General features: G+C 44.1%; 4 protein-coding genes across 4 annotated transcripts; 2 read left to right on the top strand and 2 right to left on the bottom strand.

Annotated features, from left to right (window-relative positions):
• Window positions 1–416: 416 nt before the first annotated feature.
• On the top strand, window positions 417–1187 carry LOC122618442 (vacuolar protein-sorting-associated protein 25). The gene is made up of 2 exons (XM_043794889.1): window positions 417–570; window positions 623–1187. Exons 1-2 carry the CDS (start codon window positions 521–523, stop codon window positions 1095–1097), a joined length of 525 nt encoding a protein of 174 aa, XP_043650824.1. The 5' UTR covers window positions 417–520; the 3' UTR covers window positions 1098–1187.
• Window positions 1188–1193: 6 nt separating this feature from the next.
• LOC122618433 (beta-1,3-galactosyltransferase 6) lies at window positions 1194–2584 on the bottom strand. Its single transcript, XM_043794877.1, has one exon. The coding sequence runs from the start codon at window positions 2553–2555 to the stop codon at window positions 1407–1409; it is 1149 nt and encodes a 382-aa protein (XP_043650812.1). The 5' UTR covers window positions 2556–2584; the 3' UTR covers window positions 1194–1406.
• Window positions 2585–2994: 410 nt separating this feature from the next.
• LOC122612357 (nucleoporin Gle1) lies at window positions 2995–5231 on the top strand. Its single transcript, XM_043785914.1, has 2 exons — window positions 2995–3085; window positions 3139–5231. Exon 2 carries the CDS (start codon window positions 3142–3144, stop codon window positions 5149–5151), a length of 2010 nt encoding a protein of 669 aa, XP_043641849.1. The 5' UTR covers window positions 2995–3085; window positions 3139–3141; the 3' UTR covers window positions 5152–5231.
• Window positions 5232–5239: 8 nt separating this feature from the next.
• LOC122612364 (zinc finger CCCH domain-containing protein 15 homolog) lies at window positions 5240–6865 on the bottom strand. Its single transcript, XM_043785927.1, has 3 exons — window positions 6691–6865; window positions 6131–6565; window positions 5240–6070 (listed from the first exon to the last, which is right to left on the bottom strand). The coding sequence occupies exons 1-3, from the start codon at window positions 6760–6762 to the stop codon at window positions 5363–5365; spliced, it is 1215 nt and encodes a 404-aa protein (XP_043641862.1). The 5' UTR covers window positions 6763–6865; the 3' UTR covers window positions 5240–5362.
• Between the last annotated feature and the right edge of the window lie 11393 nt (window positions 6866–18258).

Here is an 18258-nt window from a genome sequence, read left to right as displayed (position 1 = left end):
AAGCCACTGCAATCCCCTTTTTCGTCGCCACATTCTAGATTTTAGACTTTGAAAAATCTGAGATCATGAATAAAACCGAAACCGAAAACCAGACGCCCAATTCAAACTTTATAAAAAGCCCGATGAAAATGTTAATGTACACAATTTTTTCTATTTAAGACAAAATACAAGAAATGGATTGCATTTTACTGTAAATGACATATATGTGTTTTTCTGGGAATTTGGGTCTAAAATTTAAGAGGTTTAAAATAAATAGTATTCACAAAATAAGTTAAGATAAAGATATCATTTTATAAATAAAAATGGCCTAATTTTTTTAACTGGCATTTATTAAATGACACCAAAAGGTACGCATAATAGTTAAGTAAATTAAAAAGTAACGACTTTTTGCAAAACGAATTTGACTTAATGGATGGTTTTTCAATGGCATGGTATTCTCCTATGCAGCGCATTTGGTCACTCTAAGCCATTAGTAATTTCTTCCATGGAAAAACAAATGTTTACTTCGTAGTTAATCAGCATGACGGAATTCCAATGGCCCTGGGAGTACACCTTCCCACCGTTCTTTACGTGAGTTACCTCCAGTAGATGCTCCATCACTCGAATAATCCCAGGGTTTCAGACTACAGCCCCACGAAGAAACCAGACAGCAGCAGCTGAAGGTCTGGACAGATCTCTTTCTCAAATACCTCAGGCACACGAATAGGTTTTCGCTCAGTATTGGGGACCAAAACTCGCCGCTGTTTCACAACGAATCCCTGAAGCGCCGCCTCTCGCCGGAGCTCGTCCTGGCCATCCTGGGCGAACTGGAGCGGACCGGGCATGCGAATCCGCTGGACAAGAAACGCCAGGAATGGCAGGTGTACTGGTTCACCCTGGAGGAGTACGGCAACATGGTGTACGACTGGGTGCAGGAAACAGGTCAGACGAACACCATCTGCACGCTGTACGAGATCGCCTCCGGCGAAAACACTTCCCACCTGGACTTTCACGGCGTGGACGATGTGGTGCTGCTCAGTGCCCTCCGGTTACTGGAGGAGAAGGGCAGGTGTGAGCTAATCGAGATGGACGGCAGCCACGGCGTTAAGTTCTTCTAAATGTCCATGCTGTTTGTTAGCCTTGTCTTGCACCCCGAATTATGTCCTTATACATTAAAGAGTAAACTAGTGTAAAGTGTACACCTTGAATCCTTTTTTATTACTTGTCACTGCAGTCTTGACATTTCAAACTTCTTTCTACGCATGCCAACTTGACCCACTAGCCGCAAAACAAGTGGTTCTTGGCTATCGCAGAGGAGGAAGCTCCCCTGCTGCAAATGCAAAGCGCAGCTAGGAGCTCTGCACAGCCAGTTTAATCAATTCCATAGAGTGGCCAGTTGAGCGCGGGTACGCCAGCCTATGACATAGCTACACTACTAAGCTGTCGCAGCATTTGTCGGCTGTTCTCGTCCAATCGTAATAGTAATCAGACAATATGCTCGAACCAATGCCACTGCATAGTTCACCGTCGTGGATGTCCCTCATCATCTGCCCACTGCGTTTGTGCAACACCATATGATAGGACCGACATTTGCGCGGTGTGTAGGAGGTGTCGAATCTGGGATCGTGCCACCGATAGACGTGACGCAATGGGGCGAGCCAGGTACCAACGGAGACATCCTCGGACCCATAAGCGGACAGCAGTTGGGAGTTATTGACAATGTAGTCACACAAATTTTGGGACAAAACGTATCCCCCGCCCAGTGCATACGGCAGGTAGTTTTTGCTAAGGTAATAACTAGATTCCTTCCACTGGCCTTTCGTTTTAATTGTGGATCGTCCGTTAAAGTAGCCCCAATAAAGCTGAGGCAACACGGTGTACTTATACTCCAACCTCTTGCGAAGTAACTTTCGATCGTAGGAAACTAGCGTATTGACTAGACTGTCCAGCTTAACGTAGGTATCGTCGTCCACTTTGAGCACATATGAGAACTCGTAGTGGCGTCTCAAGACATCTAGGGACTGCATGAGCTTCGCCGTAAGATTCCTGTATGTGTCATGGTGCCGGCTTAGCAGCAAAAGATCATTGTGTTGCTTCTGCTCCTTCTCCAGCTCTGCTAGGGCGGAGCTGCTTAAATCTAATGTGCCAATGGAAAATACGTGCTTCACGGTAATCAGTCTTTTTGTCTTTGGAGGATCTTCCGCCAGCAGGCTTTTCTGCCAATTCGTGTACTGCCTTAGGCGGCTTGCCTGCTCCGCAACTAGCTCCATCTGCAAGTGGCCATTGGCGTTAAATGACGGAAGATAAATGAACTCCTCGGGAAAATAGGGCTGTGTGAGGGATTGGCCCGCATTTGCCAGCCAGGTGCTCCGCATCGCGTGCCTCTCATCTGCATTGTGTGGTGCGCTGAGCACCAACACCATAAGGAAGAGGTTTGGGTGCGGCTCCAGGTGGGGAATTCGGTATCGGTGTGCCGGACATTGGTCTACGGAGCTGAGTATCTTTGTGATGAAACTACCAAAAAAAAAGGCAGTTATGGCTGTGAAGAAAGTCACTAAATTATTTAATCGCCTCATTTACGGGTTGTTTTGAATAGAGAGACCGTGAAACAGTTGCAAAGATATACTGAGTTTACTTGGGTATCGCGAACTTCTTCATTAAAACTTTAGCTTGCATTAGTAAACGAGGATATTCGATACTTTTGCTCATACCACCGTCCTGTTCAATGAAAATTAGGTGTAAAAAACTAAGGGTAAATAAAATAGAAAAATAGGTCTTGAGCAATCCCTTAATTAAATACGAGGTATTTAATTCTCGATACTGATACTCCCATATACATATATATAGACCAAACAATGATTCCAATTCTTCCACTAAGATTGGACATCACTCCATAAAATTCTTTTAAACATTCGAGCTCTGAATCGCTCGCTAGCATTTCAATTTAATTTATTTAAAATTAAAGTGAGACCGTATTTCAAACCCCGTCACGATAACGGAATACTTATTGCCGCGCTATGCGGCAACTCAATAAACTGAGTTGGCAGTCTTGTCCTATATTTTGTGTTGACTTCAAAGAGTGTAAATCCGAAATAAGGAAATATCGGTAAGAGTATTAATATACTGGGCTAAGATTGACGCTAAAGGTAATCTTTTTAGAGCATGGACGACATGATGCGGGCGATGGACTATCTGAAGGTGACATCGACGATGCATAATGCTGCTCTGGCGTCCACAGCGTGCACGGGTAGGACTTTGGGCGAGGATCGGGAACCCATATGGGTGGAGGGCAGTACGAGCACAGCTAAACCACCATCACCGGAAGGAAGCCCAGCTCCAGAACACAAGAAGGAGATTCCCCTGTCCCCCGCAGCCGATTTTGAGCCCAATATATCGTGCTTTCCCGACGTGCAGTCCATTAACGCCAGCATTGTAAAGCGAGAGCTGGCGGAGGAGGGCAAGAGGTGTGTCCGCCAGCAGCTGAAGGCGCTAAAGGACAAACAGGACGCACTGCGCCTGTTGAGAGAGCCCCAGCAAAAGGAGGAGGAACGCCAGCGCGACCAGATGCAACAGAAGGTGCTGCGGCAACGCAATGAAAGTCAACTTATCCAGAAAGCTGACCAGATGGCTGCTGCACAACTGGAGGCCCAGCAACGCGAGCAATTAATATTGCGCCAACAGACTGACCAGAAGCTGCACAAGCTGGCTCTGGAGGGCGTTTCTCGCTGCCAAAGAAGATTCAACCAGAAGTACGAGGGTATTGCCAGAATACTGCTTTCTCTGGATAAGGAGACGGTCAAGGTGTGCTCCGCACAAAACGCACAGCTCAAGGAGTTGGGCCAGAAATTTGAACAGCTTGTAAGTACCGTTAAGATGGGCAAGTGCGAGATGCAGAGCCAGTTCCTCTGCTCCATTATCAAGGCGGAAGAGTGCTGCAAGAGCCTGGATATTCTGGAGCTGGACATCATTAGGCAGCTGGCCGAGTTCTCCGAACAAATCCAGCAGCAGCTCAAAATGGAGGCCGCTAAGAAGCTGGAAGAAGAGCGGCAGAAGCAGCAGGAGGAGGAGCGACAAAAGCAGATGGAGCAGGAAAAGCTTAGGCAGGAGGAGGAGTCGGAGGCTAAGAAAAAACAACAAGAGGCCGAGACTGCCAAGGCCGAAACGGCCAATGTGTCTGCTCCCCTGGAGACGAAATCCCAAGATGTGCCACCAGCGGCCACAGTGACATCTACCTGTGTCCACCCAGACCGTCTGAAGTTCTACAATGATATTCTTGCTTTGTATCAGTCCAAGGTGGATGCCGTGAAGCCGCTCCAAACGGAGGAATCCCTTAAACAGTATCGCACAGGTTGCCAGAGGGCAATAAATCTGCCGCTCAACGCGATCTCAGCAGTTAGTCCGCAGCATCTAGCTCAGAATTTTGACAAGCTGTACAGCTTTTTTGCCGGCCAGCCTACTAAAGTGATGAATGGAGCCACCATAACTATTAACGATCATCCGCTGGCTCGAGACTATTGCATGCTACTCATGGCCAAGAAGTTTGTTAGTCAAACGGAGACTGCGATATGCAGTAATCCCCAGGCTGCCTTTCCATTTGCCTCTGTGATAATAACTTTTTGGAAACTGTTGCCGGATTTCGGCAAGGTTTTTCTTGCATACATGTACAAAGAGTCACCTTTTCTAGTGCCCTACGTTATACCCCAGCAGCCGGGACAGACTCCGGAGCAGTATCTGAAGACCATCGGCTATAGGCTGACGGACAAAAACGAGCTGGAGAAACCGGACATTTACCTTAAGCGTCAAACGGGAATCGCTCGACTCTACGCAGCTGTGATTATTACTCATGGACGAAAGGCAGCTGGGCCGGATCAATGCTTCGAGCTGGATGAAGGATGGCTCTGGCTAACGCACATGGTGAATGTAAAGCCATTGCCCGACATTAGTGCTACCATGATCATGGAGATTCTCCAGACTCTCGGCTTCGAGTTATGGCGTACCTACGGCAAGCAGTTCGTCAAGCTACTGGTCTACATTCAGAATATCTACATGCCTCAGCTAGCAGCATACGACGAAGGCGGTCCAAAGACGCGGCTGGAAATGCTCTTGGCCAAGTTCCTGCGCGAACGGCAGATTCCACAGGCCGTCGGAGTATTGCCTCTAGGATTTTGGTAGGCATGCTATTTAGTTAGTTCTGTGTATTTATAAAGAGTGACTAATATAATACTGAGGCATGTTCTCCTTCAGAAATGAGAAATCTTGGTTTTAAACGCATACGTTTCATTTCCAGAAATGCAACAATTCAAAGCCACAACTTTATTGATTGAAGGGTAGCTAAAAGGCAGAAATCATTTACGAACTCATTTTAAACAAACTGCGGGGAGGACTAGTCATCGTCCTCATCTTCCAGATCCAGGTCATCCAGTTCGCCGGCCAGATCAACAAAGAGATCCTTGTTGATGGGGGCAGCATCGTTGGCGGGTGCGGACGACGATGGTCCATCCTCGTCAGCCGCTGCGTCCTCGGCTGCGGCGGTTTTGGCTGCTTCTGTTGCCTGGTCCAGAAGCCGATTGGTGGAGGCAATGGTGCCCGAGCCGTCCACCTCCTTGGCGGCCAGCGACAAGGCAGCCAGATCCAGTTCCTTGAATTCAACGGCATTATCATCGTCGTCCTCCCGGTTGTAGATATCGAAGGCAGCGTCGCCCTCCTCCATGGGTCCGTCGTCAACCAGATCCGGATTGAAGCTAAACATCTCGCGACCAGAGATGCCGAACTGTTTGCCCTTGCTGAAGTCGCTCTTCTTCCGCTCTTCCTCGGCAGCCAGTTTGGCCTTCTTCTCAGCAATCTTGCGCTTCTTCCATGCGAGGAAAGACTCTAGGGTGACGCGCGTCTGGTTGGGACCGAGGGCAGCGCGCTCCTTTTCGATTAAATCGACCAGCGAGATTTCCGTGGGCTTCTCCTCCTTCTTCTTATCGCGCTTTAGCACATAGCCAGCGGGCAAGGCGTGCCGGTAGATGCACTTTCCTCCGTTCGGGCATTCCCAGAACCAGCCGTACTTTGACTTTTCCACGGCTTCCAGGAAGAATTTGCAAATCTAAAAGACGAGTGATGTTAGTTCTGAGTAGTGGCAGAATTTTTTAAGCATTAAACCCACAATGTCCGTGGTGGGACGTTGCTTTTCGCCGGAACTCTTTTTCTCGACCACCTCCTTTAGCTTGGCATCGTCCCAGTTGGTCATCGGATCATCCTCGTCGCGCATGTCTACATAGATGGACCGCTTTTCGACCTTGTTCTCCAGGGAAAGGTCGTGGGAGAACTTGCACTTGTCCCCTTTGGTACAGGTGCCCTGTTTGAAGAAGGCGCAGACCACCGACTTGGGATCGGTGCCCTTCTCCACTTTCTGGGTCTGTACCGGCTTGAAGATCAGCGCCATCTCACGCTGCTCGGCCAGCTTCTTATCCTTCTCTTCCTTGCGCTTGTCGCCATCCTGGCGGGGATGCTGTCCGCCGGACTGGACCTGCTTCTGCACCTGCTGGATGAACTTCTGCTGTTTGTTGCCCTTCTTGTTCTTCAGTCCGAAGGTCTTGTCCTGCCGATGGAATTACACATGGTCAGTTCAATGTGGATCATATTGAATTTCTCCCTGCCGGGTCTCCACATCACAGATTTTCGAAGAGGGGGCTCACCCATCGACTTCCCGGTTACGAAGCCTACCTCAATGACTTTCTCCTTCTTTTTCTGCTCGGTCTTCTTGCTGGGACCTGGTGGCGCCTTTTTGGGGGGCATCTTCGGGCAGGATACGGGAATTTAATAACTCAAATGTAGAAATAAAGTTCAACCGAAGTTTTTTATACAACCACGCTGGAACAAGAGGCTCTGCCAGTGTGGCCAGAGTACGAAGGGCAGCATATCTCAGGGAGGTAGTAATCTTATTAATATTCATTTTAAATTAATACCTTTTAAAACTCCAAACTTCCGAAATAAAGTGTTTGCCTGCAACTTATAATTAATAAATTGAAAGTGCATGAATGATATTGTACACATTCTTAACAGTGTGGTGTGAAACAATGCTCAGGTTTTGGAACACATTTAAACCACCCAATCGATGTCTTACATAGGTTCGAAACTTGGCTTAATGTAAAAAAGGCTTAACTTCATTACTCATTTCCTGCTTACATTTTAAATGGTCGTTCCATTTACAACTATTTAATGATATACTCATTATTCATCTTAAAGAAGATGGTGTTATTGAGATATGTAAGCAACCTTACAGATTTTACACGAGCTCCACCTAGCGGTGTCAACATTACTTACTGAAAATACTAGTTCTATTCACTCCCCTTTTGTGTTTGGTGTTTTTTTTGTATGCACATAACTGCACGGTGCACCCGCTCTTTCGCTCCTGCGGTACATTACAAGTTTTTAATTTGGGTCTTGGTACAGGGGTCTGAATCTTAAAAACAAATGCCGACAGGTAATAAAGCCTGAGCAGCCAAAAATGACTTGTTGGCTGTGTGATAAAATGGTGCACACTAAGTGCGCTGGTTTTAGCGGCCGAACAAGAGTGTTGTTATGCTTGCCTAGGGGTTGCAAACGAGATGAAATCGTTTATGCGCGAAACTATAAGTAGTTTAAGAGGACTGATCAGCAGTTTCGGCGTAGCTAGAGATAGTTTTTGTAGAGCTGATGATCTCATTTACGCGCTAGATTCCCAGTTTATCTTAGCCTTAACGCAAAAAAATCGTTGGTGGTAGGATGCCTACATACTCGACGTTACCTCATTCCGAACAGCCTTCCTCTTACGCGGTATCAAAGTCGAATATAATATTTTGTCCCACTTTAAACGAAAGCTCACTGCTTTATGATCTTCAGCGTGTTAAGCCAGTCTATTCGTCATGCCCCGAGGGAATCCCCGGCTGTGTGATTAGATTCTGTGCGGAAGCCTTGTTCAAGCCTCTACTGAAATGGATTACCTTATCTCTGGAATCTTTGCCGTTCACCCATATACGGAAGGAGCCCTTTGTGATCCCTGTCCATAAAAAAGGTAACAAATTGGATTCAAGCAATTACAGAGGAATCTCTAAATTGTCGGCTACATTTTTTCACTCCTCATTTGCAGCACCTTTGTAGGTCAATTATATCACCATGTCAGCATGGTTCTCCGAGTCACATCCGTAGATGTCAACCAAATACCCACGACTTACACTCTATGTGGGTGCTCTTTGGACAGAATAACACGTATTAAGGATCTTGGTGTTCTTCTGGACCATAAACTAGAATTTTTAGACTATATTTCGGACTAGACTATATTTCGGGAACGCCTTCTTGGAGACGACAGTACGTAGTTCACACGGACCGCATTGAATCGGTTCAAAAGAACTTACTGTTTGACTTACGGCTCCTAAATTGGGATGCAAACCTTATCTTACCTCCTTATTCCAGTAGACTAATGTTAAATAATTTACCCTCCCGAGCTAACCGTAGAACGATGCTTGGAACAGTCTTTATTTGTTAGTCGGCTAAACTTCTCTGTTCCAAGCAGATACATACCCCTAATCTTAAATCATTGTAGATCTAAGTATGAGTTGCATGACCTGTACAGAGTATTATGTTTTGACTATAATAGACTTTTTCCTATCACCTCTTATCTCGACTCTCTGCCGCTCTTAAAGCAATCAATTCTAGTAACTGAGAACTAGGAGCATTAGCAGCCTTCCGCTGCTATTATATCGTTCGTTTGTTTAGAAAGTGCGTTAATTGGATTGATTGAGTGAAAGGCAACTGTTATGTGTAGGGAAAGAGAAGGGTAGTTAACTAGGATGTGTTTAATGTCTAACTGGTGATGGGCAAAGAGGGCATATGTTGGGGAGGCATCATGTGGGCATTGGTAAGGTTGTTGTGTCCAAGCCTGTTTGTGTGTTGTGGTGTAAACGATGAAATATTATATCTTTAGGCATCGGCTTGGTTGATAGTATGAGTTGTTCTTGGGATTGGTGAGGAATTTTAGGGCGCACGGGAAATGGGGGGGGAGGGCAGATTTAGGCCAAATTTGATTGTACTGGTTTCTCTTGTTATACTATAGCTTGCAATTCCATGGCCATCGCGCCATCTGTGTAAAGGAATTTGTGAAATTTGTAAATTTCTTAGGGATTGAAAAAGTAGTTTGAACGTTATGGCATGTGCTGGATTTGTTGTATTTTGATATTGATGTGTTGAAATAATTTCGGATTTAAATTTTTTACTTGGAAAGTTTTTTAATGGTAAAAAGGGGATATTGAGCTTCTGACTTGTGTCTATTATTCGGTTTATAGTTCTGGGGTATTTCCATTTCTTATTGGGTGTTTTAACGAGATTTTTAAGGGGTGTGTCGTAGGAGTGTGCTGGAAAGTTTGTCTGTCAGGAACTCTCTCCTGTTTTCCAAAGTATTTATTTTCGATTTCATTTTTATTTTAAAAGATCCAAGAGCTGCTCTTATTGCCGAGTTTTGCATAGTTTTAATGCGATTTGTTAAGTGTTTTGGGGAGATACCGTATTATTTGGATAAGGGAGGAAGTGTTGGTATGGTATTTTTTGGAGGAAGTGTGTTTTATGATGTTAAGAGGCTAACAGTGGCTGTCTTTAGATTGTGGGTTGCCCAGTCGTATCAATTGTTTAGGGAGTAGATACCTAGTGTGTCAAAGGCTGTGGAAAAGTCCATTCATATTAAGAGAGGTGGCGCTTTAGAGAGGTATCTTACGTATAGACTGTCTAGAACAGATTTTCCCATTTTAAATCCGAACTGGTTGTGAGTTTATGAGATTATTGGTTAAAACAAACCACCACAAACGTGTAGCTAGGTTTGAGGAATGTGAAAATTTAAGATATTGTTGAAATGTCTTAGGAAATGTCAAAGGTGGGGGGTATTCTGGATCATGAATTAGGAGATACGGTCCATACCTGGGGTGGAACCTTTTAGAGATTGGAGGGCGTATAACAGTTCTTTGAAAAAAAATGCATGTTCTATTTGGAAGGCTGATTGGGATGGTGTGTAGTTTATTGAAGAGTTTAAGAGCAGCCTGGGATAAAGACTGCATAGATGTTAATGTTTGCCCACATATAAGATTTAGGGTGCATTTGGGAGGTGAATTTGTGAATAGCCGTTTTCGTGGCTTTTTTAATTGCTCTTCGGTACTTCGCGTATGCCTTTTTAAACTCTTAAATGGTTTTTGTGTTTATATTTCTTTTAAGGATTTTCCATTTAAGGTTTTTTGATTTTTTTATGTAAAGAAAGTTCCTGTTTCCACCATGAAACTGTAGGGTATAGGGGGAAAAGTATAAAATTGTATTAAATTTATTTTAGAAAGTACAGCTTCTTTTTTGATGTGTGAGATTTTATTGCTAAAGCGTTTGCTATTTTAAGGTTAAAGAAGGGTTTGGAAATCAAGGCTGGAGAGGAAGAGCTGCCGAACATTGAAATTAGGATTGGCAAGTGGTCGCCGTTAAGGTCGTCGATCACTTCCCATTTAGTTATAATATAATATCGCAAATAATCTAAACGATCTAAAAATTTGGCGATGGTATTGCCCTTTGAGTAGGCTCTGGGGGAACCCCAGTAAGGATCCCAGCTGTCTCCTAGTCTCCTAGGACTATGGTGGGTACATTTTTTTGGGAAGGAGGAGGTTTTTGCAGGTGGTTAAGACGGAATTGATGCTTAGGTGAGATATAGGTAGAAAGTTAGTTTTGGAATTGATCGAAATACCGATCGCTTCGAAGTTATTATTCTGTAGCATATTACGGGTGAATAATACTAGGCTAGAATTTTTAAAATTCCCGTGCTATGGAAAACAAAGAAAAAGTGCACTCAAATCCAAAAGAACAAAACCAAAGAAAACATTGGTCTTGCGTGTGAGAGATAGAATTGTGCACTAAGAATGCATTCGAACAGAAGCTGCAGTATATTTTAAAGATTTTGGGAAGAGGGAGAGATGATGTGGATTTCCTGAAGGGCTATGATGTGTGGCTTAACCTTTTCAATTAGTATTTTAAGTTGGGAGTAATTGTTCCTATAACCTTTAATGTTCCATTGCAATATTCTTAGCATTAAAATCGTATAGTGGGGGTATAAGTCGGTTGGTAAGATTGGTAGGTTTCCATGTCGCAAGAGTCGCTCGTCGCGTCCCCTAGTTTGTTTTTGTTTGTTTTAGTTTTCATGCGTTTAGATGAATTGGTGAGGAGGATTTGCACGGAGTTTCTTTATGGTTAGCTAAGGGTAAGCTTATGGAGTCTAGTTTAGTATTAGTAGAATAACTAAGATCTGCGTAAGATGCTGGAGTCCTGGAGGTTGTACATTCTTGTGGTCCTTTATCTTCGTTGAGATGATCAGGTTCTGCGTTTTGGTTTCGATTAGTGTTGTGGATGGTTTGTGGCCCGTGTTAGTAACTGATGCCAATGGGAGCGGGGTGGTTTTGGTGTTTCGATTCCTAGGAATTGTAAGGGCAGTTTTGTTGTCGCATTTACTTGTGATTTTTATTGCTTTCAATTTTTGTTGTGTTTTGAAGACTGGGCAACTTCTGTTTATGGAGTTGTGGGGGTTTGTTGTTCGCTACAACTTGTGCATTTGGGGGTCTTGTACACTTTTCGCTAGTGTTTGGGTCGAGGTGGTAGTAGTCTCCGCAGTTGTATCATGATTGTTGTTTTTACATGTTTTGTATAAGTGGGCAAATTCAATGCAGTTACTGCATGTAGTTGGCAAAGGGATATACTCGCGGATTGAGGTTTTTTGATAGCCAATCGTTACATATTCATTTTCTTTTTTCAAAATCGTGTTTATTTTTGTTGCATGTAGATGTGGAAGTTCTCCTCCGCATAAGAAACCAATTTGTTTTTTGATTAGAAATGGAGAAACGTTAGCAAGGTCGAGAACTGGTTCTTATATCGGATCTGGATATAATCATGTATTTGGGTCCGGGTGAATTTAGTAGTACGGTGTTATTGGTGGTAGGATTTTACGGGTCTCATGCGGGCGGATCCCCCATCTTGGTGTTACTGTTTGAATGTCGCGTAGGTTATTTCTCGGTTGTTACAATTCACTAGCGCTGGTTGTAACGGCAGATATTAAGTATTGTTGTTGGTTTGGGTAGATTGCCTAATGAGCTCTAGGTTTGCTTGGCGAAACTATGACACGACTGATTTCAAGATGAGTAGGGTTGTGACTATACCGGATAGTGATCCTGAATATATAAACATTCTTTATAACCTTTTTCCCGTTAGTATTCAACAAATCCTGTATACATAGTATGGCTATTGAAATATATATATATTAAGCCCTCTTACTCCATAAAACCCATCTCCCATCGTTCAACTTCATATGTTTTCTCTCACTGTACCATCTCGCTCACCGACACACATGCAGAAACAAGCGAGAGGGAGAGAGAGAGAAAGAGCAGCGGCGTGTTTCTTCGTGGGTGGCCCTTAATTCGACGTCATCTTCTTGGGTGGTCCATATTTGCCGGCCTGCTCTCTCCCCTTCCGATCCCAAGTGCGAGCGAGTGCGCTGCATGTGGATGTGGATAGGCCCCATTGATCATTTTCTCGTTTGATAGTGCGTGACGTCTCTGGGCAGCCGTCTCGCTCGCCCTAATGTATGCCGCCCGAATGGTGGGGCGCCACTTTTTGGTCCTTCTTCTCACTCCCTCGCGCTCATTTGTTCGAGCATAAAATTAGCAATTATTTGCTTTTCTGCCGCTCCGGCGTCTTTATGTTCTTTATTCCTTGCGCTTCTGGGCGATCGACGTGTGTGGCCTCCAGATCCCATTTACGATCGGAGCGGATTGTGGGGCATTATTGACCCCTGCCTTTGTGCCGCGATTTCGACATATTCGGTTTTCTAGGAATCCGGCAATCCGAGTGCGCCAAACGTTCGTAAAGCTTGGCTTTATTATTATCGTTCCGAGGAAAGCAAAATAAGGTTTTTATTTCGGGTTGGGCCTGGGAATGAGGATGGAGTTCAAGTTTTGAAGACCGTATACACACCCATAAGCAAAAATTAAACATTTTATATAAATATCTGTATATTTTTTTCCATTTTATTATTTGTCTTTGCCCTCCCACTAGCTGAGTAGCAGATATCTGTCCGTCTGTAAGATCGTCGTTATGTTCCAGGTTGCGGACATTTTTTTTTATTTTATTCATTTTCTTGCCAATTTCTATTGGAATGCCAAAAAGAAACTTGCGTTCATCCTTGTTATATTATGAAGTCAGTTGTATTCAAAAAGGTAAAGTTTATAACTATTACAATAGATCCCATTCTAACATCTAACACATCGGGTATGAGCACCTATAAAAAAATTGCAGTGCCTGGAAAGCTTCTTGGATCCTATCTCTGATTTCTTGAAGCCGTTCCTCACTGTAATTGGCCCAAACAACCTAGAATTGCCCAGCGGCAGCAATAAAATTATGACGAGCAACGGCAGCAACATCAAATGTTGCCAACAATTACTGTGTTGTTGACAGCAAGATAGATAGCAATCATTTGCATCACCATCACAGGCAAACCGAACCACCAACAACAATTGTTTGCGGCTGTTGGCGTGCAATTTACAGCGCCAAGATCAAAAACAAGATGCAAGTTGCAAGTTGCAAGTTACAAGTTGCGGATTGCAGGCGTAACGAAAGGGGAGCAGCAGCACAGGATCAGCAGCAACATGTTACTTTTGACAATATAACGCAACGGCGTGGCGACAACCAACTGAGAGCATCCCGGATCGGCTGTATATATATACATACATATATTTGAGCATGTGTGCTGGGGAAACGTATCCCCCAGACATCGGAGGCATTCGGATTTCTCGGTGGTCCCGCCATCTCCATCCCAGGCTTAGTTTCTGCTGTCAATCTTTGGCAAAAGGCAAATGCGGCTACTGTTTGCCGCAGACTCAGACACAGACTCAGTCACAGATACAGTCCGATCGTATAATTGCATATAGCGCCAGTGGAAGTTCCGGTCGGTTGGCTTTTTGCCGTTGCACGCGCTTTCTTTTTTGTGCGGCGCCGCCGACAGACGGGGCTACACTGAGAAAATGAATCCCTGATTGTTTTATAAAGTTTATAAGTTTTGCAATCTTAAGTATATTTGTCCATCGCAATACTTCGAAATTATAATTCTGATTATCCCATAGATGATATAAGATCATAACTTATATATTTTGTGCATTTCAAATTTTCGGCTTATGTAATCGTTTGATAAATATAATATACTTTGAGAGAAACTTGAGATTCCTTAATGATTCTTTTTAAAAATAGTATGCTTGTACATTGACCATCAATAACTGCATTATACAAATGTTCGTAATTAATTATAATTAAAGAATATAGAGAGCATATAGGTTTATTACTATGCACATTTTCTCTGCGTGTTTCTGTGTATGTGTGATTGGTGAATGGCATGTTGCCACCCAAGTTGCCAGTTGGCTGGCCAAGACTTAATAGGCGCTTTCATTGGCCAAAAGCCTGATAAAAGCCCGCACACGAAGCTCTTCTTCGGAGCCAAGTCTGTCGTGGTTTCGTTGGTTTGATGGTTTCTGGCTCGGTGGTTCGGTGGTTTGGTCGTCTCATCGGCAGCATTGCGTTCGCCTTGATGTTTATCGGCAATATTTAGCTGCAACATGTTTTGCCGAGGCATCAAACGGTAGCTCTTCTTAATTACAACAACCAAAACAACAGCCAGCTGGCCATTAAGATAAATCGGAAACGGAAATCGCTAATGAAAAATTTCCATATTTATGGTATCGACCAAGAGCCTCGTCGCTGCAAAACCAAAAGCAAAACCAAAGCAAAAGCAAAAGCAACACAACAGCAACGGCAACCACTAAACAACTAAATTTCGTTGTCGACTGATTGGGGATGTGGATGTGGCCACCAACGACGAATAAACCACTTGGGGGGCCCAGCCTCGCGTGATTTGTTCTCTTTTTATTTTTATTTTATTTTTTCAGGCCCGTCGTTTTGCCTTTGGGCCCCGTCCCGTGTCGTCATTGGTACGGACTGCAATTAATTCCAACGAAATTTAATTAGAATTAAAATGTTTATTTCATTGACTGGGCGCGATAAGGCAGCGCAAAATGTCAATCAAATAAATGGGTCCGAAGAATATTAAGCGATTTGAATGCTGTCGCGGAAGATTAATCATAAATGAATTGATGATAACGGGATAGTCATTTGTTACTGCATTGTCATTCAAATTAGTTTTTTATAATGATTTCATCTAAGATATATTTAAACATATTAAAGATCATGTGTAATATACCTACATTATTAGCTGAAATATACATCAATTTATATTATTTTCTGTACATTCCTACATTTTTTTCTTTAAACCGCTGTAAAGAACTATACGCCCCACTTTCGGATCCATCACTCCAAATGCATTTATATAATTGGCTCTGAAGCCGAGCAATACAATTGCTTTTTGTGCTCGAAATTAACTGTCCGCCCCCCTCGAAAGTAGGAACAAAAAACGAAGTTAGGCGGCCCATAGAAAATTAGCTGTGTTTTCCCAGTGTTTCCCTGCTCCTTGTGTGTGCCCATAGGTTGTTTTGTGTGTTTTCGGGTGGGGGCCACCAGCGTTGGGGCCGCCATCAGCGATGCCATAATAAATGATTGATCGAACGCGACCATAGCTATCCGTGTGTACGCGTACGCGTATGTGGCATATGCCATATGCCATATGGAATATGGAATACGGGGATCGGTTGGCGGTGCGTTTGATTGATGCGCTTTCCGTGGCTCCGAGTGCCCCAGACGCTTCAGATACGCACTTGGCGGACAAGGCTTTGTGTTGTTGCTTTTGGCATCTTCATGCTTCAACACAACTGTCAAAAGATTTGCCCAACAACAGCATTAACAGCCGAAGAGGCCAAAGAGACCGAGGAGGACGTCAATGGGCTGTTTGCAACATGCTGTGATTTTTATCGCCGTCACACACGATGCGTGTGGTCCAGTCGCAGAACCCGGTCCCGATCCCGATCCCGATCCCGATCCCGATCCCAGATCCCAGATCCCATGTCCAGTTCCAGTTTCTGGATCCGACTCTGCGGGCTGGTCCTCTTTCGTGTGTCACGCCTGTCACACATATTGCCCGTGCCCAATGGCCATAATTAATTGCTCTCTTAGGAAAAGCACTTGGCTGTGATGCAAATTTCAAATATAATGGAACAGCGGTTCGGTATAAATTGGTATCCCCAGTCATCCAACGGATCGATCATCACGTTGTGCAGCAGACCTTTAAGTTAGTGGTACCTTTAAGTAATTCTGAAGTACCTTTTTATTATCTTCGTTATATTCCTTCAATATTCTTTATTCATTTAATAAAATAATTCTAATTTCCATTCGTGAATTACTTTAAAACGAAAGAATAGTTCTAGGACCACCCAACTGATTCCTGACTAATCTAGACTAGCCCAAAATATTTTGTTTTCAGTCTACGGCCTCTGAATATCCACGTACTGAACGGTTGCCCCGTTAATTGCCAATGTCAACAGCAATAAAGTACTCAAAAACGGACGACAAAGACCAATTTGGAGGGGCAAGAACAAGGTCACAGCAGTTAGTCGAGTCCATAAAACCAGATCCTATGCCACTTCCAGGGAAATCATTGCACTTGGAAGTCGTGCTAAGGTCAAACACACAGCCAACACGTGCTATTTATAGGGAAAACGTTCGATCAACTGCCTGCACGATGATATATGAGCCGCTGCTCACTTTGCTGGCCGGTTTGCACGGCTCGTTGCTATTTGCATGTCAACAATTTTCCGAATTGTTAGCCGTGACAGACTTGTGGGCAAACAGACACAACGTGGGGCAGAAGATCGGAGAGGATGGGGAAAATGATCCTTGCATTCAGAGCAGTAGAATGGGGGATTCAGCGCCAGGTTTAATATGGGGATATTTAAGGCAGTCTAAACCACTTGTGGCCAATTATTCTTAAAGGCTATTACAGCATAAAATTCAAAGTATTCATGGGTGGTGCTAAAACACAGGATTATGCCAAGCCAAAGAACTCTGGCCTTCACGCGTTGCATTGGCATGAGCCATTGCGATTCCAATCCAAAATATCGATTCGATTAAGAGATTCCGAAGTTCTTTTCACATACCTCAAATCGGTTGGTTCAAGCACAATTGATAATTGCTCAATCTCGCTGGCAAAAAAGCAAAAAGTCGGCGAAAAATCAACAAAAGATGAGAAAACAAACTTGGCGCCCGAACTCGGATTCGGCTGACTTCATAATTTCAAAAAAGAAAAAGTTAACGCAGCTCGTCGAGCGCCACACGGTGGCAGTTTTGGTCCACAGATTGTGGCCAAGAGGTGGGCGGGGATGAGGTGGAGCCACAGGGCCTGAGGCCGCACACACGGAAAGCGGCTGAAGATCAAAGCAAGCGCCAAAATGAAAATTATTACAAAGTGATGTAGCATGACTAAATACAATTTTATGTAGTCGGGCGGGGGCTCTCGTCTCCCTTCGAGGTCCGTTCCATCAGGAATGTGGCTATATGCTCGGACTGGCCACAGTTGGAGGTGGATGTGGTCGTGGTAGCAGCTGCCGCTTCTGATGATGATTACGGTGATGGTGATGGGATGGCATGGGATGGCATGAGATGTAGATGGTGACGGCGGTGTTGCACAGGAGCCATAAAACGGAATTATACGCATTTACACAACCGCAAAGCAGTTGAACAAACAACGATCCGAATATATCTCTCTCTCGGATCCCCGGATAATGTCTAAATTTGGTCCGAACCGTGTTGCCCGTAAAAGCCATTCGGCCCTGGCTAAGTGCCTTCTCCACTTCCATTATGACTTGAGTGTCATACGTGAGTCATCCGCCACGGCGTTGATAATTGCCAAGACAGACTAATGGCCTGGCTATGGGCATGGGGTATTGGGCATTGGTATTGGGTATTCGGGCCGAAAGGTGCTGCATAAATCCACTCCGATGACATCTCATGCGGGTGGCCGTGACTGAGGCGATAACTGCATTTCCTCCTCACCTCTGATTGGATTAGGTGTGCAGGATTATATAGAATGTCGTGAGAACTTCCGCTACAACACACACAAATGTGTATACCTCTTACTTGCACAGTGAAGGACTATACTAGATTCGTTAAAAAGTAAGTAAAAGGTAGAGGGATTTTTTTGATTTTACTTTTTTTACTTGCTATTCTTCTAGAGAGTATCGACTCTTCTTTTATTCTATGGTCGATGGATGGGGACATTATTCAGGACGTTCGGTTCAAGGTCAGTGATAC

This window comes from Drosophila teissieri, chromosome 2L (genome assembly GCF_016746235.2).
Source record: "Drosophila teissieri strain GT53w chromosome 2L, Prin_Dtei_1.1, whole genome shotgun sequence".
Classification (NCBI taxonomy): Eukaryota; Metazoa; Arthropoda; class Insecta; order Diptera; family Drosophilidae; genus Drosophila; species Drosophila teissieri.
The sequence above is the reverse complement of the archived record's forward strand: the minus strand, read 5'-3'. Positions and strand labels throughout refer to the sequence as shown.